Here is a 26,551-nt window from a genome sequence, read left to right on the forward strand (position 1 = left end):
TTGCCAGCCTCCCAGAAGTCTCTGAGATCCCCGGTTAAACATGGTGCTTTTCCCTTATTGGCAACACAGGGCTTAGCCCTTGGGCCGGCTAAAGTTCACTTCAGAAGAAGTAGGAGCCAAGGGGCTGCCTCCCCAGAGGGCAGGGCTGGGCTCCCCAGCAGCGCCACGGCGCCCTCTAGTGGCGACGGCGTGCGCCGCACTCCCCGGGGACCACTTCCCCGAGCTGGGAACTGGTCTCCCCACTCTGAGCGAGAGCTGGAGGGAGGGCTGCACGGCAGGCTGAGTGCGGGAGCCATCCGGCTGGTGCTTCATCGAGAGCGTGGGCTGTACCTACAACGTGCGCAGCTCCAGTCTGCCGGCCGCACCGGCTTGATGGGTAGGGGATCTAGCTCTGCATCAACCCAGAAGAATATTCAAACCCCATGGGAGGGGCTGCTTCATAGCTTCTCTCTGCCTCTGGGCAAGAGTCTGTGAAGGACAGAAACCCGTCTGAGAAACTCTGGTTCAGAGTTACCAGCTGGGATCATACTAAGGAAGGGCCTCCAAGTTCTCCTAATGTCTAGGGGCAGCAGACACAGGAAGGCTGAGGGTGTCCTGGTGGGGGGGGTATAGGAGGAGGGGAGGGCGGGAGCTGGGATGGGCTGAATTGTGCCCCTCACAATCCATATGTTGGACCCCTAACCCCCAGGACCTCAGAGTATGGCTGTATTTGGAAGAGGGTATCTAAAGACAGAAGTTAAAATGAGGCCATATGGTGGGAGCTCATCCAATACGACTGGTATTCTCATAAGAAGAAATTTGGGCACACAGAAAGAGACCAGGGATGCGCAGAGGAAAGGCCATGTGGGGACGCAGTGGTGGGGGGCTGGGGGGGCACCTGCAATCAGGGGAGAGGCTTCAGAAGAGACCAACCCAGCCGACACCTTGATCTGGGACTTCCAGCCTCTGGGACTGTGAGAAAATACATTCCTGCTATTTAAGTCCCCAGTGTATGGTTTTATGTTACAGCAACCTGAGAAAATGAATACTATGCAGAGCCTCTATGCCATCAGCAACTGCCAACTGAGCAGCCCCCACCCCAGACCCCGAGTCTCAGCACTGTGCCTGACACTGAGGATGGAACGGTGACTGATGCCTGGAGGGAGTCATTACAGCTGAGCTCAGCCTCTCAAAACCTGAGGTGGCTGGGCCAGTTTTTATTTTTTTATTTTTTGAGACTCCTGGTATACTAAAAAATATATCAGAATTTGAAAAACTGTGATGTTCTTGAAAACACAAGGACACACAAAAATTTTGACACAAATAATGATGAAATACTACTTTGCCACTCATAACATGAAATGCTCCTATGCCCAAGATAATTAAGAGATTTATTTAAAAAATTAATTCACAGTATAGACCAGGGATCATCAAAGAGCTTCTCTAAAAGGGCCAAGTAGTAAATAGTTTGGATTTTGTGGGCCTACTACTCCACTCAGTTGTAGTATCAAAGCGGCCATTGACAACAGGTAAACAAAGGGTATGATTACATGTCCCAATAAACATTTATTTACAAAAGCAGACTGTGGGCTGAATTTGGCACCAGGCCTTAGCATGTTGCCCTGTGGTATAGACAGTGTGATAAGGACATACAAGTTTAAAGTTGTCTGGAAAGCATCTTCATTCAAGCCTGTCAACGTATTGATTGTGCAACCTCAGAAATACTATCAAAGGTTACACTGGGGTCCCTTTCTGAATGGGAAGTCAAGGCCAAAAGATCCGAATCCTATCACCACCCAGGAAGAGGTCCCAGCAATTTGGTTACACCTAAAGGCTTTGAGGTAGACAGTTGTGTAGACCAGAAGCAAGTTATTAAGATTCTGAGCCTTCAGTTTCCTTTGCTGTGCAATGGAGGTAACAATTACATCCTAGCAGTGTTGTCAGTGAGTCAGGGGCCATGGGTTTGGGCAGAGTAGGGTGAGGGCCTCTGGAAAAAAGCAAAGCAAGGTAATTACAGTCTGAACAATGTAACAACGTACAAAAAAGTCCCTATCAAAATTTCGTGTTAAGCATTATGCAAAGTCAGTCACACGAATTCTCTAGGGTAAAGATACCAGACTAGGAATACAGACATTCTTCAGTGAAATCAATTAAAGCTCAAAAGGCCAGAAGCAACTTAGCCTGGAATGTTTCAGTGTTCCCTAGATAAAGAAAAGTATCTGAGTATAACCTGTGACTTCACTGTGTCAATTAGATCATGACACTGTAAAATTTACCTTAGTTTATTTTTAACCATACCTGTATGCTGTGTTTCCTTCTCTAATCCTAATCAAGTAATCTGCAACCTGGGCAAAAGATTAATTTGGTAAGCAATCCCAACTATAAACAGCCCAAGAACTCAAGAAGTAAGATTTTTAACACACTCTTTAGCAAACAGGCAACAACCCAGCCCACTTTGGGGACAGGGCAGGTGGTTGTCATTGATATGCTCCCAGAGGGAAGCTGCTATCCTGAGAAAGAATCAGAACAGCAAATTTCTTTTGTTACTTGTCAAAAATGAGCATTCTGGGACCACTCAACAAGTCTTCACCCCTAGTCCTTTACCCCCATTCCTGAAAATCCTCAACCGTGCATAAAACCCCTAGACAACACACCACCAGGGGCTCTCTTGTCCCCTCCTGACATGAGCCACTTTATCTGTCCTCTCTTTATCTAAATAAAAGCCTCTACCTTGCTCTCCTACCTTGAGCGTTTGCGAAATTCATTCTTCTGCTCAGTGAACAAGAGCCCCAGTATCATCAGGAGCATTAGATGAAACAATGTATACAGAAAGACCAATAAATTAGGGGCACACCAGCACAGGCTCCCCCTGCAGGGAGAGAGGAGCACCGTGACAGCTCAGCCAAGTATAGCTGTGAGACTAATGTGAGCCATTCCTACCCGAACAGTTTCAAATTTCTTAGTAACAAAGAATAGATAGTGTGAGAGCCTGCTGAGGGACTTAGGGCCAACGTAATTTGTCTTTGCAAGATTATACGATCTCAAAATAACTTCTGCTTTAAAAAAACTCCCTCAAGGGGCATTATGATTAGCACACATAAAATAGGGAGGACACAGGGAAGGAAGTATAGCACAGAGAAGCTTACTATACTGATGGAGTGGCTGTAATGGGGTATATGGTGGCAACTTGATAATAGGGGGAATGTGGTAACCACAATGTTGCTCATGTGAAATCTGAGCATAAGATTGTATATCAATGATACCTTAATAAAAAAAAAACCTTTTTCAAACATGTAGAAAAAAAATCTCCCTCAGATGCACTGTGGCCAGCACATTTGGAGTAGTCTGGTTTCCAGGCACCTAAACTAGTAACACCTAAGAGTCAGACACAATGAAGAAGAGAACATCACTGTCTCCATTCCCTTATAACATTTTCCCTGGGCATCCTGGGGCTATGCCTCTGTGGGTAAAACTGTAATATTTCCAGAATGTCTCGCCTGGCTTTAGTACATCTGCATATCAACAGATGCTCAAGGATGGAGAGAAATATGGCTTTAGTGCATTTGCATCATTCCTCTGGGGTGGAGAGAAGTTTATCTCCATATCAGTGAGTAATTACCTGGGCAAGGAAGGCTTATCTGTACCTGAGAGGTTAAGGGGAGAGGGCTTGCTTGCTTGCTTCTTATGGAGCAGAGGAGAGAGATGGCCCTGGATTGCAGTTGTAGGTGAGGGAAGGGCTGGTTTTGCTGCTATTGGAGCAGGAGAGAGAGATAGGCCAGACTGCAGTTTTGTAAGCAATAAACGGGTTTTAAACTTTATTTCTCCCTTTGACTGATTTTAGTTTTTAGAGGTATTTTGCCCCAGGATTTCCTCTCCCCAGACTAACAGCCTCCATTCCAGCCCCCAAGACACCAATTTTCTAAGCTTCTGGATGCCCAAACTATGTCAATCTTATTCATATCTGCATGCAAGTCAATGCCTTGGCATGTATCTAGAAACTAATACAAGCTCTGTGAGTTGTTTGAGTGAATGAATACATGACTGAGTGATGTGTGAGCAAGGCCAGTGGGTGACTCAGAGCCCCTGAGTGGTGTCCATTGGTCAGTTCACAAGAGCCTGGGAAGCCAGTATCTGTCCCAGCTTTGTGGATGCAGATGTTTGATTTGTGAGCACAATCAAGAGATGGTCGGAGTGAGGGAACTCATTCCTGGCAATCATACTTACAAGTGCTTATACTATGTGGGTTAAATTGTAATATTTCCAGAATCTCTCACCTGGCTTCAGTAATCTGCATATCAGTAGATGTTCAGAGGTGGAAAGAAGTATGGCTTTAGTTCATTTGCATCATTCCTCAGGGGTGGAGAGAAGTTCATCTCCATATCAGTGGGTAAATTACCTGGGCAACGGAGGGCTTATCTGCACCTGAGAGATGAGGGGGAGGGCCGGTTTTGCTTCTGCTGGAGCAGGAAAGTGAGAAGGGCCTGGTCTGCAACTTGCAAGCAATAAACGGATTTTAAACTTTATTTCTCCCTTTGACTGATCTCCGTTTTAGAGGTATTTTTCCCCGAAATTTCCTCTCCCGGGACCTAAACATACACTGTTCGAAGCCCCGAGCGGAACCTGCAACGTAAACCTCAGTTCTTTTCCGTACTTGCTTTTCTCAGCGCCAGGCTCCCGGAAGTCCCGTCCGAAGCAAATGACAGTTTCCGGAAGGAATTGACTCCAGGAAATAGAAAAGGGGCGGTGCTTTTGGGGCGCTCTAGCATTCCTACACTCTATGGCCTCCGCCAATTGACAAGTCGGGAGCGACAAGCTTCTTCTTTATTGGACTCGCAGCTTCTCGGAGGCGGGCAGCCCGGCTCGCGGCGCGCTGATTGGCTTAGTCGGCCATGCGGCGGAGGGGTGGGGCGAGGGTTTCGGGGACTGTGACCGGCTCCCTTCGCCGCCGGGCTGGAGGCTGGTGCATGTGGGCTCTCCGCTCGCTGCTGCTGCTGCGGTCTGCGGCGGGGCGCAGCATGTCGCAGACACCCGCCCGCCGCCAGCGGCCGCCCAAGGACCCGCTGCGGCACCTGCGCACGCGGGAGAAGCGCGGCCCGTCGTGGGACCCCGGGGGCCCGAACACCGTGTACCTGCAGGTGGTGGCGGCCGGCGGCCGCGACGCGGGCGCAGCGGTCTATGTTTTCTCCGAGTACAACCGGTCAGTTCGCCGCGCCCGGGGTCCGACCCGGCCTCCGCGGCGCCCCTGGCCGAGCCCCGTCCCGCCCCGCCCTCTGAACTGCGCGCTCCGGGGCCCCGCGGCTTCCCTCGGGGCTGCGGTTACCCCTTTACACACGTGGGATTTCACTATCGCAGCCGATCTTGGTCTTTTGGTGGGTGGGAGAGCTTATATTCCTTACTCCTACGTCCGTAGTTTCCGGGAGTCTTTGAAGAACTTCAGGCTTGGGTATGAGCGTCCTCTTTCCAATCCTTGAGCCCCGAGTTCCCTCTTGGCACTCTCCGAGCCTGCCCAGTCCCGCGTACCCTAAGACGGCCTGAAGGTTTTTGTGTGCGGCAGACAGGTCTGGTGAGGAGGTATGGGGGAAGGACCCGTCGTCCCCAGCAGCAGCCTACACAGGCTCCCAGTCGTCCCTCTGCCGTGCTAAGGGTCAGAATTTAGCGGCCTGGCAGCAGAAATACGGCCCTGTAGTGCAGCATGGATTTTAGTTGCTTTTGTCCCCAGAGTGTACTGTAAAGCATCCAAAGGGTGTCAAATATTTTATGGAGTAACCTCTTCTGAGTATCTCGTGTGATGTTTGTCCTGTAGGTACCTATTCAACTGTGGAGAAGGCGTCCAGCGACTCATGCAGGAGCACAAGTGAGTCAACCATATTCTCTCGAGGTGGGGATGATTATGGGGTTTGAAAGCTGAGGTGAGAGGCAGAACTTCTATAGCAGAAGAAAAGGTCCCTGGTCAATCCCTTTTGTCCTGCTGAAATGCTTTCTCTTTCTTAGGCTGAAAGTGGCTCGTTTGGATAACATATTCCTGACCCGAATGCACTGGTGTAATGTTGGGGGACTGTGTGGTAAGTCTGTTCTGAGGGTAGAGGCTGCAGCTAAGTCTCTGGGGTTTTAACCTGCCTTGCCCTTTTTTTTTTTTGCCCATCCTCCAAGTCTGGGGAGCTGGAATTCTTTGTATGCTAGCCCAGTCAGCTGCAGCTTAGAACATCCACAGCTGTGACCCAGGAGAGTAGATGTTGACACAGATAGTGCCTTCAAGTGTTACCATCCACTTGTTTTATTGAGTTACTGGACAGGAGACATGTGACAGTAAACTGGAGGATGTAGTGGTGGTGACTACAGTAAATACATATCATTGAGACCATCGGCAGCCATACACAGATGCTCTCCAGATCATGCATTTAGGAGCGTGAAGACTGTTGCTGCCAGATGCTGTAAGCTTTGTGATGTGGGTGGGAAGAAGTAGAGTGCTGAGCCAGTCCCATTCTCAGAGTCCAGACTAGGTTAAGCAGGAGCGGTGCCTCAGGTGCAGTGTTTAAGGCCATCCTTCACTGGGTGTATATTACCGCCTCAGCCTAGTCTCAGCCCTGCCCATCAAGCAGGCTTGGCAGGATATTTCTTGTCCCTTAGACCTCTGGTTAGCATTAGCTCTGCTCTGTGCTTGGTCCCTGATACCTGTTTAGAAGGTGGAAAGCAGACAAACAGGTGAATAGCTGGGTAAGTAAGGCGTGCTCTTCTGGGTAGTGACTGCAGGTCATGTTGATGAGAGATCTGGTTTTATTTGTCCCTTTAGGAATGATTCTTACCTTAAAGGAAACTGGGCTTCCAAAGTGTGTACTTTCTGGACCTCCACAACTGGTGAGTCTCTCCTGACTCGGCTTTCAAAGAGAACCTCTGCTTTTTTAATGTTTGCAACAAGAATTTCCATTTTTGCAAATCAGTCCTCTGACCTTGAGAGAAAACTAATAGTGGAGTACACGCTTCCCCTTCCAAGTTAAAGAGACCTGAGTCTAAACCTTATTAACTCTATGTTGCTGAACAAGTTACTTTTCTTCTTGAAGCCTCAGTTTCTTCATCTGTACAGTGGCTCTAAGGTTTCATAGAGTTGTCAAGGATTAAATGAGTTCACACATGTAAAGCACAGAATAACTTTATTAGATGTTTTGTGTTAAGGAGGCACACAATAAGTATTAGCTTTTATTCTTATCTATTAAATTTCAGACATCGTCATACCTTCTGAACCAGCTTATTACCTTGATGAGAAGTTGTGTGCATATTGTTAAGACTTGCATCTAAAAGTTCATTTCCCAGTTCTTAAGGTGAAAAGCAGCCAGTCACCTAGTTCTGTTAATCCTGTCTCTAAAATAATGCCTCAGATTCATCCATTTGTCTCCACCTATTGAGACCTTCATTACATCTCTACTGTGATCTTGCCCACATCTGTTCTTGCTTCCCTGTAATCCCCTGCCACACAGCAGCCAGAGGGATCTCTTTAAGGTATAAGTGTAGGTGTCTCACATCCCAGAACTTTCCAGGGGTCTCCATTGCAATAGACTGCAAACATCTCAAACATGGCCTACACATTCAGAAGGCCTTGGCCCTGGCCCACGCCTGCATCTGTATCCCAGTCACCGAGCTGGGCTGCCTGGGCTGGACCTTCACTCTTTCCTGAAGCACCTCCCTGTGTCAGGGTTCCAGGAGTTCCCTCTACCACCTCACCCCGCCTGTACCTGTCTGAACCTTCAGGGCTCAGCTACAAGGCCATTTACGCAGGACCCGTCCCTGACTCTCCTGACAAGCTGTATCCCAGAGCTCTGCATTTTTCATGTTCCTTGCAGGGCATGGCTAGCACATGGTTTGTGTTACCACTTACTTCCTTTTTACCTTCTCCCCTGAATTCTGAGTTTCTGAGGGCAAGCACACCGTCTCCTCACTGATAAATTCTTGGCATATAACATGTATGGATACTCAGTAGATACTTGTATAAAGGCAGTTCAGAATACTCAAGTTGATGTTAATACCTGTCATGACCTCTTACGTACTTGATATGTTGCTGTGTTCTGCATCTGCACAGCCATAACTGCTCACTTTTTCTTTTGTAGGAAAAATACCTAGAAGCTATCAAAATATTTTCTGGGCCATTGAAAGGAATAGACCTGGGTAGGTGACTCTGACTCATCTGCCATTTCTTTCTTGTAATGCCCCCAATCTCTCAAATTAGAATCCACCACAAGAAACAGAATGCTTCATCAACATTAGAGGAATTTTTTAAATATTGCCTGTTGCCCTTTCTATGTCCCTGCTTCCTATCCCCATTCCCCACCCCCTCCAGCATATAGGCTGGACGTGGTTCTCAGCACTGAACTGCCTTGAATTTTTGCAGTAGGAAGAGGGGGTGTGAGCAGAGGAAATGACGGGTTTTGTCACCATCCTTTCACACTGAATGTCAGCCCTGGCTGTGCTGGGAGGCAAGTGGCCTCTGCATGGGGACAGGCCTAACTGAGGGTGCGGTGCCGGCAGGGCCCTGTCCTGGAGGCAGTGTGCATCTCTGGCTTATTAGCGCTCTTCTGTAGAAAGACTGATATTCTCTCTCAAATTGTATGCCAGCTCTTACATTTGTGATGATAGAGTCTGGCCTCACAGGCTTTGTGTTAACTTGTGCCTCAAATTTAAGTATTGCTTTATTTTTTTAATGGATGGTCACTAGTGATCATAATATGTTTTTCCATTTGGCTGTAGTTAAGTATTGATGGCTGATGAAAATACACTTTTGTGTCTTTCATAGAAACTTTAATTTACCCAGAAATTCTGGTTTTTGTGTAGATCCCCACCAGAATTCCAAGGCAGTTTCAGTTGTTTGTGGCTGCTAATCAGGAAAGCTAATTTTCACCCACATCTTTACTGACGCAGGCCCTTTCTGTCACTCTTTCTCACATAGCTGTGCGGCCCCACTCTGCGCCCGAGTACAAGGATGAGACCATGACGGTTTTCCAGATCCCTATACACAGTGAGCATGGAAGCTGTATTTCCCAGGGCGAGGGGACATAGGGCTTAGTAAAGACAGTGTAAATGGCAGATACTACCTGAATACTGGCTTTGTGGACTTGGTTTTGTGCTCTGAGCATTAATAGGAAATTAAGCTGAGGAATTAAGATAGGGTTCCTGCCCTTAAAGAGCTTATATCCTAGGGACAGACAGGTTTAACTCATGTATAGTGATGGGGACTACACTTTGGAATAGCACATAATCAAGCATTATCAGAAAACAGATTGTTCTCAGATTTACACCATTATTGTTTGGGGTTTATTTGCCACAGATGTAAGAACCCTCCTTTAATGAAAGGATTCTGGAGAGGTTGCACTGATAGACATTTTTTTATAAATACTGGTAACAGCAACTTAATAGACATATTAGGGGATCAGAAGATCCCTGCACACGGCCCAGGGCCAGAGGACCTGGTTTGGACTTAGAGACAGCCTGCGTGTCAGGCCCTGTCATGTCAGCGGAGTACTTGAGTGCTGACTGACATACTCCAGGACAGGAGTACCAACTAAGAGGAGAATGCAAGTCCATAGGGGCATTTCCTTGGTGGTGTGACTGGTCTGATGCTTGCCAAGTCCTGAAGGGATAGTGACGAGAGTCCCATGAAAGGCTGGAGAAGTCTGGGTCTTGACGGGGAGATGAGGCTTATGCTGACCCAGGCAGAAGGAGGGAGGTGAGGGGAGTGGCTCCAGTAACGGCACAGTGCTCGCAGGCAGGGGAGACCTAGACTCCCCGCAGTTGCTCAGTGTGGCTCACGCCTGGTCAGGTGTCTTCGCTTTCCTGACCCCCACCGCCACCCCCAGCCTGATTTGTGTCCCTCTGTTGTTCCTTCCCCGTGCCCTGTCCCCGCTCCCTAGCACGCATGAGTCCATCTCTATGTGTTGGTGCATGCAGCACTGCTCAGCCTGCTGGCCATGCTTTCCCAGCACTCAGTGGGCACAGAGGGTGGGCAGGCTTTTTTGAGGCAAGCGGCTGTGTGTCAGCTTCTTAGAGCCGTGATTTTTTTCCCCTTGACCTTGAGACTGAACTGACTGCAAACTCAGGCTCCTCTTAGAGATGGGGTGGGTCACCTTCAGGCCTGGATCTGTTAATGAGAGTGATGGTAGTGAATGATTCCGCACACTACCTGCATGCTTTTCAGTCAACAAATCCGTTGAGTTCCTTCTATACTCAACACTCTGAGCTGAGCAGAACCGTAAAGATGAGTAACATGCAGATGTGGCCCAGGGGCCCGGGTGGGGTGGGGGTAACTAGTCACCTATCCACAGGAGAAGACCTGCGGACTTCAGGGGCATTCTGGCATTCCCACGGGTGCGCATCTGGCTCTGGCCATGGGCTCACCTTCCGTGGTGTGTCATTCGACTGTTTCCCATAACAACCAGGTGAACAGAGGTGTGACGCACACCAGCCATCACAGAGTCCCGAAGGGTTCAGTCCGGGGCAGTCTCCAGCCTCGCAATCAACTGAAAGTGAGCAGCGCCTTCCAGCCGGTAATCCTGTTCACACAAACCAGTGCTCTGCCAAGAGATTTCTGTTTTCTTAATTTGTTGCCTCTTGATACTCTAAATTAGAATTGTTACCATCACAAGGCTGTGCAGCACAGTGGGTACTTGTTGTTCGTTAGGACGTGGCCTGTGGGAGCGAGAGGAGGCCCCAGGAAGGTGGCCACATGGTGCTCTCAGGGCCAGCTGGCACCCTGGGTGGGCCCAGGCTCTGTGTTCGGTGTCCCAGAGCAGGGCAGGGCCTAGTGATGGGATTCATACAGAGGTGTTCATGCTTCTCAGTAATGCAGGTTAACTTTTCATGAGTGCAGAATCTATAACTGCCAAGCTGAAGGAGCACTCATACCAGTGAGTGGATCTGCACCTTTTTCTTCAGAACAACAACTTTCTGGGAAACTGAACTAAAGCTCTAACATTAGATGTAGCAAAGGAATGAACCACTTGAGGATTCTGTTGTCCAGTGTTGGGCATAGCCTGATAAGTGCCTCTTTGTGATCTGAGGCTGTGCTGGTAACAGAGAAAGAGCTGCCCCGTATGCTGCCCTTTCATAGATGGCACCATGTTCCCTACAGGCCTCGTGGCCTTTGTGTTATTTCACATATTCTTGTACTTGTTTATAAAGCATATTACACCCGAGCTTGTCTCTCCTCTCTACTCCTAGGTAAAATGTGTCATTTTTTAAACATTTCACTTACCATTTTAAAGTTTTTCTGGTTGGAGTTCTGTATTATTTGTTTACTAAAATCTCAACAGGAGTAGGGAAAAGGAAAGGTCTGTTTGAGAAAAATACCAGTGGTTTCTTCAGCCTCTGTATTGGAATGACTATGTTGAATTTTGTGTCACATTAGGTATCAGATGATCATCAGTCTGTGAGCCTGTAAACCTTCACGTTCACCTTGTTATAATCAGGTTTGTTTTCCTCAGGTGTTTCCCAGAAACCGGGTGGCAGGGACCCCTCGCTGGTTGTAGCTTTCATCTGTAAGGTGAGTGTCTTTCTGGTGGGCTTTAAGTGAGCGTGTGCATGTGATCCTTGCTCAGGACTTGTCCATTAATTCGGAGGTGGTAGCTCCTAGTCACCTGTGTCTAGAGGAAACAGACACCCTGTTTCTCAGCTTGCCATCTATACTCTTACATACTTTCAAACCCTCTTCCAGTGACAGTTAGCCTACCCATGTGTTCCTGTATATCTGGCTTTGATGGGTCCTCTTGCACTTCAGAAATAAAAGCAACTTAGTTTGTTTTCCTCCAGGTGAGGCAGGCCTTTTATCCAGACTTCTTCAACTCTGTTTTAGTTTCCTTCACTTTACTATAGTTAACATCAGCCTAATTTAATACTGGGTAGCATTCACAGACCTAAATCTGCAAATCTACAGTTGGTCAGATTCTGCAAAAATTTTATTACAATAAGACATTTTTTAAAGATCTGACTAATGGCCTATTTTTAGTAGGACTGTGAATTAAAATTGTATAATCTGCAGTAGACACTTTTGTGTCTTTTGTGGACTTTGTCTTTTTGTGGACTTCGTTTTTTTGTTTTCTTTTAGATATTGATTTTTAAATCCATTTGTACATTTCATCCAAATTCTAACAAGAGAAAAAAATTATGAAAGGTCGTAGTGTACCAGTTATAAGTTAAAAGATCATCAATGTAATTTCTGCCATTTTTTTAATAGTAATTTTCATGCAGCTATTAAAAGTAATATAGGCTTATTATATATGTTTCTGAGGTTTTAGGCAGAAAAATAGTTGTTTTTAAAGTAATTTACTTGGTCATCTTTAAATTGTATTAGAGCCTTCCTGCCTTCCTAAGCGTATACACTGAGCATGAAGAAATGTGTTCCATGCAATAGGGGCACCCTCTGAACCCTGGCAGCTGTGCTGTTTCCTGGCAGCCATTACTGGGAGCTGCAGTCTCTGACACTAAGTACTTGCGGGCAGCTGCCCTGGCTTTTCTGCTCCCTCCCTTGCTGTCTGCTGCCACTCTGGGTCAGCCTGTAGCCCCTTTTCCCTCTTCTAATTAATCTGCTGCTTCTCAGCTCACGGTGTGAAGGGCAGCAGAGCTGAGCTAGTTTAAACTCTAGTGTGCCCAAGACAGTGGGCTGTGCCTGTGAGGGAGTGAGGGGATTCCTCAGGCAGGAAGGAGCAAGTCCCCCCAGTTTTCTCCATCAGCCCGTAGTGTAGGAGTAGGATTTGCCTGCCTGAGGCCTGCAATTGTTTTTAAACATTAGAAACACGTGGTGTCCATGGGTCTGTGGAGGAATGTTTGGTCACAGCAGTACTTGCTAATATCATTATCTAAAGATGCCGTCTGAACTTTGTCATCTTGTGTTGTGTCACACCCTTGAGTTGTAATCCTAGGAGAACATTCTAGCATCCTACTAAGACTTCAGGATCCAAATTGGAGACTTTGCCCTAAGAGTAACTTCCTTCCAAAGATCTCAGAAAAGAAAATGAGAGGAAAAACCAAATGTAATTCAACACTCAAAGAGTTATTAACATTCTATGCCATTTCTGACCTTGTCCCATTATTATATATGAAATGTGTAAATCCCAGAAAGGTTTGTACAGAAGTTTTTAAGTACAAAATGATGATTTTGGGGTTTTGTGATAGGATTGTTGTTTAACCTTCTAACATACTGGGAATTTTTCATTATAACTTTTCCCCAGCGTAGAAGTAGGAACAGTATACTACTGAATCTGTGGAAAATGCAGCAAACCATCCTTACTGTTGCCACTCTGTCACTGTCACTGCGATATTGTGTTACACGGGGATTTGCAGGATCATTTCGTTGGACAAGGTGCTGGTGACATTCCTTTAGCTATTGATTGATGAGGGCCTAATGATAAAGCAGGATAGTGTTTCTCCTCAAGGATAAAGGGTATTTTTATTTGATAGGGAAGTGGATTACATTTTAAGTTATAACAAGTTAAATACTGGGAAATAAAGCCTTCCACTTTTAAGTCATTCTGCTTTTAGTACTAAAGCATTTCAAGCTAACTGACTTCCTCAGAATATAGTATACTTCACCTCAAGCGATGACCTAACTTGCATTTTAAAGTCTTGTAAGAAACTAACATTAACTAACAAGTAAAACCAGAAAGAGGCACTTGGGAGAAAAGAGCTTAAAATCCGCTTTTTTTTTTTTGTCACTGAAGTTACATTTACATTCTCTTTGCTGCAGCTTCACTTGAAGAAAGGAAACTTCTTGGTTCTCAAAGCAAAGGAGCTGGGCCTCCCAGTGTGAGTTCAGCCCTGCTGTTGAGCCTCCCCGGCGTGCCTTTGTTCCCAAGCTCTGCCTCTTACACAGGGCTTGCCTCTTCATTTCAGTGGGACAGCTGCCATTGCTCCCATCATTGCTGCTGTCAAGGACGGGAAAAGCATCACATATGAGGGTCGAGAGGTGAGACACTGCATTTCTGTGATGTTTCAGGCAGGGCCTTGTTCCAGCCCAGCAGCCGCCACTTGGGGGAGCAGTAGAGACCTTGGATGGCCATCCCTTGGCTAAGCAGTAAAACAGGGTCTCTTGTCTAGACTTGCCCTGCATGTCAATGCTGGCTGCTTTAGGGTATTTCTGTGGGTTGTCTATTTAGGATCTGGGGGCCTTCCTGATGGGATGGACGCTTTCCCTTGCACTTGAGCTCGGAACAGTGTCCAAAACAACCTATAAGGTGGACTTAGGTTTGCGTGGCCCAAAGGAATGCCAACATGTTCTTTACCAAATGTATCCTCTAGCTCTGAGGATGTTAGGAACAGTGGCCACAGACCTGAGAGAATCTTGAATGGCACACCTGGTGTCCTGGCCACTGTAGGTTTGAAATGCCCTCTGTGTGCTGGCTGCAGCAGAGCAGGAAGGGAGTGGGTGGCGATCCTCTTGTGGGTCCCGTGCTTGCTCAATTAGGATTAAGTAACGTTAGCCGCTGACCAGAAGGCCCCCGAGGTTTGCTGAGCAGTGATTCTGGGAGAACATTGTGACCCCAATGCATTTGCAGGTTTTGCCTGAAGAGATCTGTACTCCTCCAGATCCTGGGCTTGCTTTTGTTGTGGTAGAATGTCCAGACGAAGGATTCATTCAGCCCATCTGTGAGAATGCTTCCTTCAGGAGGTAAGGAGGGGTGTCCAAGTGCTCACAAAGCCAGGCCAGCACCAACAGGGCATCTGGCCCGACCTGCGGTCACCTGTGGCAGCATGCTGTCTCGGAGAAAGTCCACTGCCCGGCTCTGAAATGCCGAGGCCAGGCTCCCACTGGCAGGATTGACAAAGCTACTGGTAATTGGTGGGCTCTGTAGTTTACATAGCCCTCAAGTGGAATTAGAAAATCTTGAAAACCAGAGACCACTGCAGACCAGGAAAGCAATGGCCAGTTAGCGTTCTAAGTCTAGGATGGATTCTTGAACTTTCTTGAGCTGCAGTTAATACCTCAGATGTTTTTGGATTATTTGTGCCTAGATGAATTTTTTTCACTTGGCTGTGTCGAGCCTAATGAGGTAGATCTGGAGTGTATGAGGCAATCTTGGCCGTGTGTGTGCGGAGAGGTGGCATCTCGGCCCCGGGCATACCGCTGCTCTCGGGTTCTGCTGTTCTCTCTTGTGCTCGAAACAGTTCACTGGTTTTGCAGCTCAGCTTTAATCCTGGGTAGAGTTTCTGACCCACACGTCTGTGTTTTAATTTTTCTCCCATTCTTAATGGTTTATATTTTTCCTGTTCCCAATTTTTATTTATCTACATTTTTCACTTATTGTTTTATTCTGCCTAGCATAACAGATCTTTTTGGGCAGCTACGTCTCCTTTAAGCTAGTGTTAGAAGTTCTTCCTAAGAACTCCAGTGTGTGTGGTGGGGATGGATAACACAGCTACCGTATGTATTTTTTTGAGCAAATATCAACATGTCTTTCTAGATGGTAGAATTATAGATGATTTTAATTTTCCACACCTGTGTCTCAGGTCCACTGGGAGGCAGATGCCAGGCTGGAACTGGAGGTGCAGGAGGTTGTGGAGGAGATGCCTGTGAAATAGGGAGCAGTGGGAGGCCGGAGAGCTTTTATCCTGCTTTGCAGGCCTGAGCTGAGCCCCGCACAAGAAGACGACAGGAAGAGCCTTGGTCTGCAGTGGGCCTGAGAAAGGCTGAGGCGGGCCAGTGGGAAGCCCGCAGCTTGTGCGCAGAGGACTCCTGGGTCGGCACTGGGGGTCTGCCTGTTCAGGCACCCCTGGAAGCAGCCGGGGTCCGTGAGCCCCGTGGTGCCCCTCCCTGGCTGCACAGTCTCCATTTGTGCATGTCGTGAATGTGTATCATTTTACAAAGCAAAGCCCCACCCCTCCTTCCACCCAGGTACCAAGGAAAGGCTGATGCCCCCGTGGCCCTGGTGGTCCACATGGCCCCGGAGTGCGTGCTTGCGGACGGCAGATACCAGCAGTGGATGGAGAGGTAGGGAGCTCTGCTAGGCCTGGCACCTTTCCATCTCTCCTGCCCTTGCTCTGAGGAGCCCCCTACCCTTACTTCCACATCTAACTGAACTTTCTCTGGGATTGCTGCCCTCCCTGGGTCCTGGGAGCATCCACTGGTGCACACGTGTGAGGAAGTACCACCACTAGGTGGCACAGTGTGCACACGGCCTGCTTGTGGGGCTGGGTTTGTGATTGGCTCCCAGCGCCCACACTCCGTGTCTGAACACATGCTGCCTTAGGTTGATGGTTCCACGGGTGTATCCTGAACAAGACTTGCCAGTATAAAACAGTAGCTTGGGTTTATTGAACACCCACCACAGAGCAGGCAGCATGTTAAATATTCTGCATTTCATTTTCTCTAATCTCCTCAACAACCCTCAGAGGCAGGCAGTCCACCAGCATTTAGAACTTAGAGAGGCCGCTCTACTTCTTTCTCTTGGCTTCATTGGCCAAGGCCAGCACCAGCTGGAAGGGACTGTTGAAGTGAACCCGGAGCGCACAGCGACTTGGGTGGCCTTTCCGCCACCCTTCCTGCTTCCTGGGTGTCCCCTCGCCTCCTTCCTCACCAGCCCCGGTAGTCTCTTGCTCTCTGGCTCTGTTTGCTCTCCATTCCTTCTCCATCCCTGTCTGCACCCGAACATCTTCACCTCTCTCGTTTCTTGTAGTACTCTGTCCAGCACACCCACAGGCACTTGAGCTGGGACAGAGACTGGGCTCTGGGACAGAAGGAGTAGGGCTGTATGTGGCCACCACGTAGCACTCTTTCTGGACAGGTCACTGGTGCTCTTGGAGCATCCCCATCTGCCCGCTGCTCCTCATCCCCAGGGTCACCCCACAGATGGAGGCGCTCCCTAATGGGCACTGTGAGCATAGTCTGTCTCACCCTAGGTTTGGGCCTGACACCCAGCATCTGATCCTGAATGAGAATTGCACGTCCGTTCACAACCTCCGCAGCCACAAGATTCAAACGCAGCTCAACCTCATCCACCCTGACATCTTCCCCCTGCTTACCAGTTGCCGCCCTCAGGTAGCATCTCATCCCTGTTGGCCCAGCCCTGCGCCTTTTCTTTCTCTCCACAGAGTGTGTTTCTGTCTTGCAGGAGGAAGGCTCCTCGGCTGTGCCTGGCGTTCGGGGCGAATGTCTGCTCAAGTATCAGCTGCGCCCACGCCGGGAGTGGCAAAGGTGCGTGCATTCCACGCCAGGCAGGGTCAGCGGTTGAGCGCTGTCTTTGTGAAGGGCCATGAAGCCTGTATCCCGACTGCTCAGCTCTGGCACTGTAGCACGGCAGAGCTGCAGATGTCATGTAAACAAACAATGCGCCTGGATGGTCTGGTGCAGGTTCACCTACCAACCCTGGGCCTTACCTGGGGTTGAGCTGGGAAGACCGGGGCCCATGATTCTCCTTTTCTAAAACTTTTATTAATAACAGTGGTATGTGTTCCTTTTTTACAATATAGAATATAACTGTATGGTGAAGAAAATCAGTCACCCCTAATCCCATCACCCCGTGACAAGAGATGCTGATTGTTAACATTTTGTGTTTTCTGACTTTGAGGTTATGGGGTTGTACTTATCAGGTGATGTGTGTTGGGGGCTGTGGCCTGACCTGTTGCCAGCCTTTTCCTGTTTCATTATGTAGTCTTCCGTAGCAAGACTTTTACTGATATTCCTGATAGGGATGTTTGTTCATTTTACACACTTCCAATATTTTGCTGTTGTAATAAGACATTAAATGTCTTACAAGTTTTTGAGTGGAACTCTGTTTGTTTAGGTTAGTTTTTAGACATGAGATTATGAGGTCAGAGCATGACACTTCTTAATGCATTTAACAAATTTAGCTTACCACCCAGCAAGACTGCCAGTTTACATGCCAACCTATAATGGGAAAAATGCTTGCTACCCCACTTCTGTAATTTTTACAGTTCAAATGTTAAAGAATTTGGAGTTTCCCATCCCTGCCATAGTGTCTGTATTAGCCTAGGCCATGGGCCAGATTGTTCCTGGATGCCCTGTGGTGGGGCTTGTGAGAGACTGGCTTGGGCCCTGATGCTGGCTCAGGTGAAGAGCCTCTTGTCCTTTGTCAGCGTCTGCACTGGCTGTCCATAAAGCTGTTATCAACAAACCCAGCTGATACCCAGATTCACCTTGTACCTATGAAAAATACAGTTCCCAGACTGCTGTGCTAGAATCTTGTGAGTTAGGCTGGAGCTCACTTCCCAGGCTGCCGTAAGGGGATTCTGGTGCTCAGTCAGGTTGAAGAGCAGCTGCTCCCAGGACTTCTGCTCAGGGTCGTCAGGACCAGCAACATTGCATTATCTGGGGGCTTGCTAGAAATGCAGTCTCAGCCTGCACCCCAGAGCCAGCAAATCAGGCCCTACAGTCCACAGTTCTCAGGGGATCCCGTGTGTAGGTTGGTGTGAGAGCCACTGCTCTTGGGCTGTGCCTGTCAGCTGGGGCAGTTTTGCCTCCCCTTGCTTCCTCCAGCTCTCAGGGGACATTTGGTGACATTTGGAGATATTTTTAGTTGTTAAAACTGGGCTGAAGGTGGTGTCTAGTGTGTAGAAGTCAGGATGCTACATGGGTCCTGTCCCCCAACCCTGCTCCAAATGTCTGTAATACCAGGGTTGTCTGTCGGGCTTTGAGCTGGAAGAGGTGAGCAGCTAAAGCTATCGAGAACTCACTCTGAGACCACCACCCAGCTGAGAAAGTTTCCATGAGGCAGAACAGAGCTGCCAGGATCTTCATGGCTTAGCCTTCGATCTTGATTTGAAAGAACTGTCTGCAGAGTGTCTCTGTGCATTGATTCTGGATATTCAAATCAGTATCTGCCTGAGGCCACACACCCCTGTGATGACCTGAGATGCTTTTCTCCCTGCAGGGATTCTGTTACTACTTGCAATTCTGATGAGTTCATAGCCGAGGCCCTGGAGCTCCCCAATTTCCAGGAGAGTGTGCAGGAGTACCAGAAGACCGTGCACGATGACCTGGCCCCAGCAGGTGAGCTAGAGCCCCTGGGCCGGCCTCTCTCCTGGCCTCTACCTGCCTGCAGGTACGTTCTTAGCACTAAGTTGTGTCAGCTTGGCCAGTCACCAGGTTTCTTCATGCAGTCCCACCTCTGTACTCTGTAAACACCAGGGCCTGCCGCACCCTCCAGACCAATCAAGCTGGAATGCTTGGTGACAGCATGCAGGCGTCTTTTACAAGGCACAGGCTGAGGGTGGCGCTTCTGGGAACACCTGTGGGACTCGCTGCCTTGGAACCTAGTTGTGGCTTCACTCATAAGGATCCCTGAAGGACTTTGGCCACAACGCCTGCCTTGCTGGGCTTCAGTGGCCCCTCAGGAGCCGTGCTCAGGGGACTGTGCCTCTGCTCCTACAGCTGGCTCTTCTAGTGTCAGTTTCACCTGTTGATAGAAACCGAGAACACTGGAATAGGAGGCAGATTTGGGGGTTTTGTCCAGCCATATTTTTACCAAATCTAAGCTCGTGCCACTCACTGTATGACATGCCACTAAGTTAAGATACAAGGTGTTGGGGCAAGGGAAGCGACTTCATTCGGAAAGCCAGCAGGCCAAGAAGATGGAGCACTAATGTCCTAAGGAACCATCCTACCTGAGGATTCACTTCAAGCTTCTTTTATATTAGGGAAGGGGGAGCAGGAGAGGGTTGAGGTTGGGAGGTAACTGCTGAATGCAGATGTGTGGACATCAGCAAGGGTCCGAGGAGGGTGGTGACACTCCTTGTCCTCAGTTAGCTGGCTCCAGTCATTTTGTTGATATGGGTCTGGCCACGATGTTCCTGTAAGTCCCTGACAATCCATTTGTCCTTTCTGTACGTACTTCTTTATCTCCTCGGGGGAGGTGATTAAGGGTCTTGTTGCATCAATCTTAAGTCATGAGCAAAATCCTTTTGATGATGAGCAAGCCTACATGCAGGGCTGCAGGGCCGGGCAGAAGTTTCTGGACCCAAAGATTAAGGCAGCAGAGCAGACAAAGACACTGTGAAGGCTGAGATGCCACTTAGTCACTTGTTTACAATATGATCTTTCACCCAACTTCATTTTCTCCATGGAAGCCAGCCCAGGCAAGGGTAAAACCTCACGTCTTCATGCAGCAGCCTTCCCGCATGTGTTCGGAGAAGAATGACCCTGGCATCCCTGCTTGCGCTCAGGGCAGTGATTGGATTTCTGGTTTGTGCCTTAATGACCCATGTAGATCACACTTGTGAAGTGCACATGGAGCCTGTCAGGCTGGGTGAGGCCAAAGAAGGGGCCCAGGCTTCAGAATCGTCAGGCCTCCCCGGATTTGAGTCTTTTTCTCTCTGGGGAGCCTGACCCTCCGGGCCTGTTTTGTCCTCTGGAAGGCAGGGTGTTTCCCACCAGGCAGGGTCGTTGTGAGCACACACAGGAAGTGGGGGCCGGTGCTAAGGGCTAGATGCAAGGGGGACCCCAGCCCCTTGAGGTAATGGTTCATAGCACAAATTAGTCCCCTCTGTTATTTAAAACTGAGAGTGATTCTCTTGAAAGAGGCCTGTGGAGTTCCCTTGCTCTCTGTCCTAGGAGCCCTTTACCCACAAACAGCCTATGGCGCCCCTCAGAGGAGGGGCCCTCACATAAGGGCAGTTGCCAGGTCAGATCGCCAGCCCCTCCTGAGCAGCTGGATTTAACTCATCTCATGGCTGAACGCCAGCTCAGTTTTCACCTGAAGAAGTAGACTCCGATGTGTGTTCTTCCATAGAGAGAAGAAGTGAGTACCCGGAGATCGTCTTCCTTGGAACGGGGTCTGCCATCCCAATGAAGATTCGGAATGTGAGCTCCACACTTGTCAACATAAGGTACTAGAGCTTTCGTGAAGGCACATGCCAGTTTTCTGTGCAAAGCCCTGCTCCACCCACCAGCCTAATTGGAAAGCCCAAGAGTGTCAAACCCTGTGGGCTGTCACCTTGGCTAGTGTACCCCAGAAGAGGAGCCTAAGCACCCAGTTTATGCTTCTGAAATCACCAAGCATACCCTCGCCCAGGGTGTCTTTTGATAGCTGATGCTACTGTATGCCATGCACCAGCTAAGAACTTTTCAAACTTAGTTTTCACCTGAATTCTACGGAGCAGTGGCTGACCACCCATTTACTGATCAGCAAGTTGATATTCAGAGAGGGTTCTCAGCTGTAGTTCCCACAGCCGGCAAGTGGCAGACCCATAATGTGAATGGGTGTCTTTGTTGCTATGTTGCATTTTCCCCCTAACTAGTTACTTCTGCTTGGAAATAGCTTCTGGGTTTGAGCATTTACGTTTAGCCTGATTGGGTGATTTTTAGTTGATTCTCTTGGGTTTGCCTGGTGTCCTTTGTCTGTAGAGAGATTAATCAAGGCCACTGTGACATGTTCATGGTGTTTCTGCAGACAGGTGCATGTGAAGGAACTCAGACTGTCAAGTACCAGATTCGCTTTAAATTATGCCCTGTTGTATAGGTGGGGACTTGATAATATGGTTGAATGTAGTAACCACATTGTTTCTTCATGTGAAACTTTCATTAGAGTGAATATCAATAATACCTTAATAAAAAAATAAAAATAATAAAAAGTAAGAGAAAAAAAAATTATCCTCTGTCATCTTAGATTCTAGTGGTGAATGATAAACACCAAGGAAGCATTAAATGTACACGTCAATTATAAGTTGTACCCTGATATCAGAAATACATGAATCCGGGCCATCAGTCCCTTATAATTGAGGAAGTGCAGCTAACTGGCACCCGTGGGCTGGCCTCCCCACAGGGCTGAGACGCTTGGTGAAGGGGCTTCTCCTGATCGCTGAGAGGCCCCTCGAGCCCCTGCAGTTGATCTGAGGGTGCCTTCACTGGTCTGCTTCTAGCCTCAGAGCCCCTCCCAGAAGGTAAAAGGCCTGTGGGACACACGGCTCAGGGTGGGGCAAAGACCCTGAGAGGAACCTGCCCTAGAGGAGCCCATGCAGCCGCCAGGAACCTGGCTGAGAAAACCAGAACCGCCTGCCAAGCGGGGAATGCCCTGTGGTAGCCAGGCCTCCTGTGTGCCCTGTGCTGGTTCTGGTAGATCCACAGTGGGTGCTGCCAGTACAGGCTGACCTGAGCTGCGTCACTAGGCTAAAGCGCTTGCCCTTGCGTGCCACAGGCTGCTTTCTTTGGGTGCCTGGCATTTGTGCAGCTCTCTATACTTTGTACACATCTTAAAGGACATCTTCAGAGTTCCATGGATAATTCTATATTGGATGTCCCTGCAGCTCCCTTTGTTTTCGTATAAGCTCCTCAAAGAGACAGGTGTTGGAAAAGCGCAGAAAGTGCCACGGCTGCTTCCTGCTCCCCTCTGAAATAAAAGTCCTCTGAAGTGCTGATGCTCCTGCCCGTGGTGAGTCTCTCACTCTTCTCTGTAGCTCCGACAAGTCCCTGCTGCTGGACTGTGGTGAAGGCACATTCGGGCAGCTGTGTCGTCACTATGGCGAAGAGGTGGACAGGGTCCTGGGCACCCTCGCTGCTGTGTTTGTGTCCCACTTGCATGCGGATCACCACACGGTGGGTATCGGGCAGGTCCTCGGAGCTCCGGCCTGGAGAGCAGGTGCTGGTTGGTCACCCAGCTGCCCGGCTGCTCTCCTGTCCTCTGATCCCCAGCTTGCCCACAGCCTTGGTTTCTTGTCTCACACTAGGCACTGGTCTTTTACAAAACCCCACTGTGGTCATTCTGCTCAGAAAAGCATCTTATCTTTCTCTCTGCCTCCCTGTCACGCAGCAGTGGGGGACTTGCCTTGCCCCAGCTTGTCTTGAGTCTGGCCTCCTCACATGGCCTGCTCACGGGGGACCCCTTGGGGGATGGTGACTGGCGGGGTGCCCCTGCAAGATAAGGAGTCTGGAATCCAACCCGGGGAAGGAAGAGGGCCCCACTGGGGTGTGGCTCACCTACTGCCTCCTTCCCCAGGGCTTGCTGAACATCCTGCTGCAGAGAGAACGGGCTTTGGTGAGTGCGGCCCCTGAGTTCTCGGCCATTGAGTGTCTTGGGGCTACACGTGCGCAGCTCTGTCTCCTGCCTCTCCGGACTGGTGAGACATCCCGTCACTGATTGGCCTCTGCTTTCGAGGTTTTAGGCATCGCTGGGGAAGCCGTTTCACCCTCTGCTGGTGGTCGCCCCCACCCAGCTCCTGGCCTGGCTCCAGCAGTACCACAACCAGTGCCAGCCGGTTTTACATCACATCAGGTGAGCGCCCGGCGCCCTGAGCACGGGGGCTGGAGTCTCCGCTGCCTCCCTCACAGGCTCAAGCCGACATGGAGGCTGTTAACTTGTCCGCACAACCTTTCCCTTGACTGGGCTGCAGGTGGCAGGGCAGGGGAGAAAGGATTTGACGCAGGGGCAGGAGCCATTAGATGGTTCCCTCTTCAATGTCTGTTCTCCTTTGATGCATTTCTCCTCAACTCTCTTTTCAGTGCTGTTGTAATTTTTAGATTTTTTGCTAATACTCCTCTGCAGAAGTTCCCAGGCCAGACATCTGAATAGTGACTGACCCAGAGACTGCCTGCACCAAGCAGAGGAATGGTGGGAGTTGGCCCCCCACCCCATCAGGCCTGGAGTCTGGCCTGGCACCCTGGGGGGCTGTGGCTGCCCTAGCCGTGGGCAGCATGCACCCTTTAGGTCTCTGGAGACAGTGGGGGCTTGGGGCTGGCTGTCTTTAATGACTGTGCTTTCCCTGGCTTGGTGATTGCTTTAAATTGCTTTATAATAATGGTTTTTGGGGCTCTCTAGCCAGAGACTTTTGAATTTTGAGTCAAGTTGAGTGTCACTTAAAGTTTGTTTTTTGAAATGTTTTATTTTCCCTCAGTATGATTCCTGCCAAGTGCCTTCGGAAGGGAGCTGAGGTCTCTAGCTCCAAGATTGAGAGGTTGATTAGTTCACTCTTGGGAAAATGTGAACTGGAAGAGGTAAAGGGGGTGCTGCTGATGTGGTAGGGTGCGGCGGGGAGTGCGGCTGCAGAGGCCATCGCCTGCTCCTTAGTTTCAGACCTGCCTGGTCCGGCACTGCAAGCATGCCTTCGGCTGCGCACTGCTTCACAAGTCTGGCTGGAAAGTCGTCTATTCGGGGGACACCATGCCCTGCGAGGCTCTGGTCCAAATGGGTGAGTGGAGGCAGCTGACGGGTGCTACCTGATAACCTCTGGCGTCCTAACATGCAGACAAGCCACAGGGCCAGGGGAGCGAGTGTTTGGGTCCAGAAACCCTGGGCCAAGTGCTTCCCTGGTACAGGACCCCACTCCAGCATCTGTGCTTATGCTTTAGGGAAAGATGCCACCCTCCTAATACACGAGGCCACCTTGGAAGATGGCCTGGAAGAGGAAGCTGTGGAAAAGACCCACAGGTAGCCGAGCCAGCTGAGCCCTCATCAGCGCCCCCTCCGCCCTCCCTGCTGGTGACCATCTGGACAGCCTTGCAGGAAGACTGCCCTCCAGTGACATAGGCTAACCTGCTTCCCACCAGAGGGCTGCAGGGGCTTCCGGAGCCCAGGAAGTTCTCTCCTGGGCCTTCTGTCTTCATTTCTGTAGAAATCTCTTGGCAAGGTTCTAGGGGAGAGACAGGGTTTTTGAGAGAATCAGAAATAACAGTGGGATAAACTGTAAGCTGTATCAGGGACTCACCAGGGGAAGTGAGGGCCTGGGGACTGGGTATTGGGCTGCCACCGTGATGAAAGAGTGTGTCACCCCAGGTAAGAAGGCCTCTGCTCTTCCCCAGATGCCCTCACTAATGGGCGGACAGCCATCACGGAGCAGGTGAAGAACCTGGCCCTTAGGAGGTGCTGCATCAGGAAACCTGCCAGCCCGGCCTGGGTGCTGAGCAGTCGGGTCTGGTCTGCCAGCCTAGTGAAGTCCTGTCCTCCTGGGCTGCAGCCTTACTGTGCTCCTCTTTGGCAGCACTACCTCCCAGGCCATCGGGGTGGGGATGCAGATGAACGCGGACTTCATCATGCTGAACCACTTCAGTCAGCGCTATGCCAAGATCCCCCTCTTCAGCCCCGACTTCAATGAGAAAGTTGGAATTGCCTTCGACCACATGAAGGTGTGTGGGCCGCGTGCAGGGGGCCAGGTCAGATGCGCACTCCCTGCACACAGGGTGGTTGGGTGCTGGGCCGCCGGGTGGGGGGAAGGCATCTTCCGTCTCCCACACGAACAGCCCGGGGCTGATGGTGGGACTGACCCTCCGCAGGGCTTTGCAGACACGTCAGCCTCAGTCGCTGGAAATGACCCAGAGGCTCGCTGAGGCCCAGTCTGTCCCCACAGTCACATCCCCTGAGCCTCACACAGGCCTGGGGCCCAGGGGTGTTCCCTCCTCTCCCGATGGTGAGGCCGGGCCTTGGGCCCCTCTGGCCTTCTGGAATGAGGGCACGAGCTAGGGTCAGCTTCCAAGAAGCCTGGTTCAGTCTGGACGGCCTTCCCTTTCCCGAGGCTGGTCAGCTTTGCTGCCCTCAGCCAGGAGTGGGAGCCTCTGTCCCCTTCTTTGGAGGTCTTCTTCCCTGCCCTGTGGCATTTTTATTTCTCCTATTTTTCTTTTTGCAGCTATGCTTGGCTAGTTTGTGAGGAAGCTCCCCACTGAGCCATATCCTTGTCCCGTCCTGCCTTGCAGGTCCGCCTCGCAGACTTCCCCACGGTGCCCAAGCTCACCGCCCCCCTGAAAGCCCTGTTCGCCGGCGACATTGAGGAGATGGAGGGGCGCAGGGGGAAGCGGGAGCTGCGGCTGGTGCGGGCGGCCCTCCTCTCCACGCAGCACGCGGAAGGCCCTGAGGACAGGGCGCCCCCGCAGAAACGGGCCTCCACCCGCGAGCCCCAGAGCCCACAGAGCAAGAAGGTGAGGGCCGTGTGAAGACCGGAGTGACCCTGAACTCGGACGGCTCATGGCTCCCCACGGCCACCGTGTTTGCCCTCCTGGCCTGACGGGGGCCAGAGGGCACCACTGCACAGGGAGCCTTGCGGGGCAGGCAGGCATGAGGCTGAGCTTTGACTTGGGCTCTGGGCTCTGGGCAGGGACTGGCTGGGATGCTGGACGCCTTCTGCAACTGGTGCCTCTGAGCTGTGGGACAAGAGGCTGCTGAATGGAAAAGGGTAGAGACAGCTGGATTCTATGTAAACCAACCTAGAAAGGAGTCAGGGAAACCAGCTCCAGCCAAGTTATCCCCTCTGCATGCCAGAGGCAAGCCATGTCCTGGGGGCACTGGGTTGCGTGAGGTCTGAGTATCCAAGATTCGAAGAATAGTATTTACAAAGACACAACAAATAAAGACTGTTTGGAACCCGAGTGCTGTGCCTCATTCTGGGCAGCATCTCGCTGCCAGGGACCCCGGGTGCCCTGGAAGCCAGCGCTGATAACAGCAGGGACCCCTGTCCTTGGAGCCTGTCCCCAGGGAGGTACCACCCCCCAACAGCCTAGTTTTTTGACATAAGTCAAGTGCGAGCACAGCAGTGGAGTGGCTTCACACACTGGGAGTGCCCAGGCTGGGGGTGCACAGTGGCTCAGGAGACAAGTCTTCCCATTCTTTGGGGGCAAATGGAGACAATAGATCTGTTCCTTCTTTCTCTGTAATAAGAATGA

General features: G+C 50.1%; 1 protein-coding gene and 1 long non-coding RNA gene across 3 annotated transcripts; one reads left to right on the forward strand and one right to left on the reverse strand.

Annotated features, from left to right (window-relative positions):
* Positions 1–1,393: 1,393 nt before the first annotated feature.
* On the reverse strand, positions 1,394–4,664 carry LOC140848741 (uncharacterized). Its single transcript, XR_012129856.1, has 3 exons — positions 4,631–4,664; positions 4,254–4,401; positions 1,394–1,966 (listed from the first exon to the last, which is right to left on the reverse strand). It is a non-coding gene; the product is annotated as an uncharacterized lncRNA (long non-coding RNA).
* Positions 4,665–4,874: 210 nt separating this feature from the next.
* On the forward strand, positions 4,875–26,257 carry ELAC2 (elaC ribonuclease Z 2). 2 transcript variants are annotated; one of them, XM_017665353.3, is made up of 24 exons: positions 4,878–5,176; positions 5,783–5,833; positions 5,971–6,041; positions 6,770–6,834; positions 8,079–8,136; positions 8,915–8,983; positions 10,401–10,508; positions 11,445–11,503; positions 13,703–13,761; positions 13,849–13,921; positions 14,511–14,623; positions 15,848–15,943; positions 16,852–16,990; positions 17,064–17,146; positions 18,843–18,961; positions 20,700–20,796; positions 22,363–22,501; positions 22,902–22,940; positions 23,068–23,177; positions 23,797–23,896; positions 23,970–24,090; positions 24,251–24,329; positions 24,880–25,024; positions 25,589–26,257. In XM_017665353.3, the coding sequence occupies exons 1-24, from the start codon at positions 4,944–4,946 to the stop codon at positions 25,823–25,825; spliced, it is 2,463 nt and encodes an 820-aa protein (XP_017520842.1). In that variant the 5' UTR covers positions 4,878–4,943; the 3' UTR covers positions 25,826–26,257. The 2 variants fall into 2 exon arrangements, with proteins under 2 accessions (XP_017520843.1, XP_017520842.1); XM_017665354.3 differs by lacking the exons at positions 24,880–25,024; positions 25,589–26,257 and adding an exon at positions 24,701–24,865 and having other exon boundaries at positions 4,875–5,176.
* The last annotated feature ends 294 nt before the right edge of the window (positions 26,258–26,551 follow it).

Source organism: Manis javanica, chromosome 4 (genome assembly GCF_040802235.1).
Source record: "Manis javanica isolate MJ-LG chromosome 4, MJ_LKY, whole genome shotgun sequence".
NCBI lineage: Eukaryota > Metazoa > Chordata > Mammalia > Pholidota > Manidae > Manis > Manis javanica.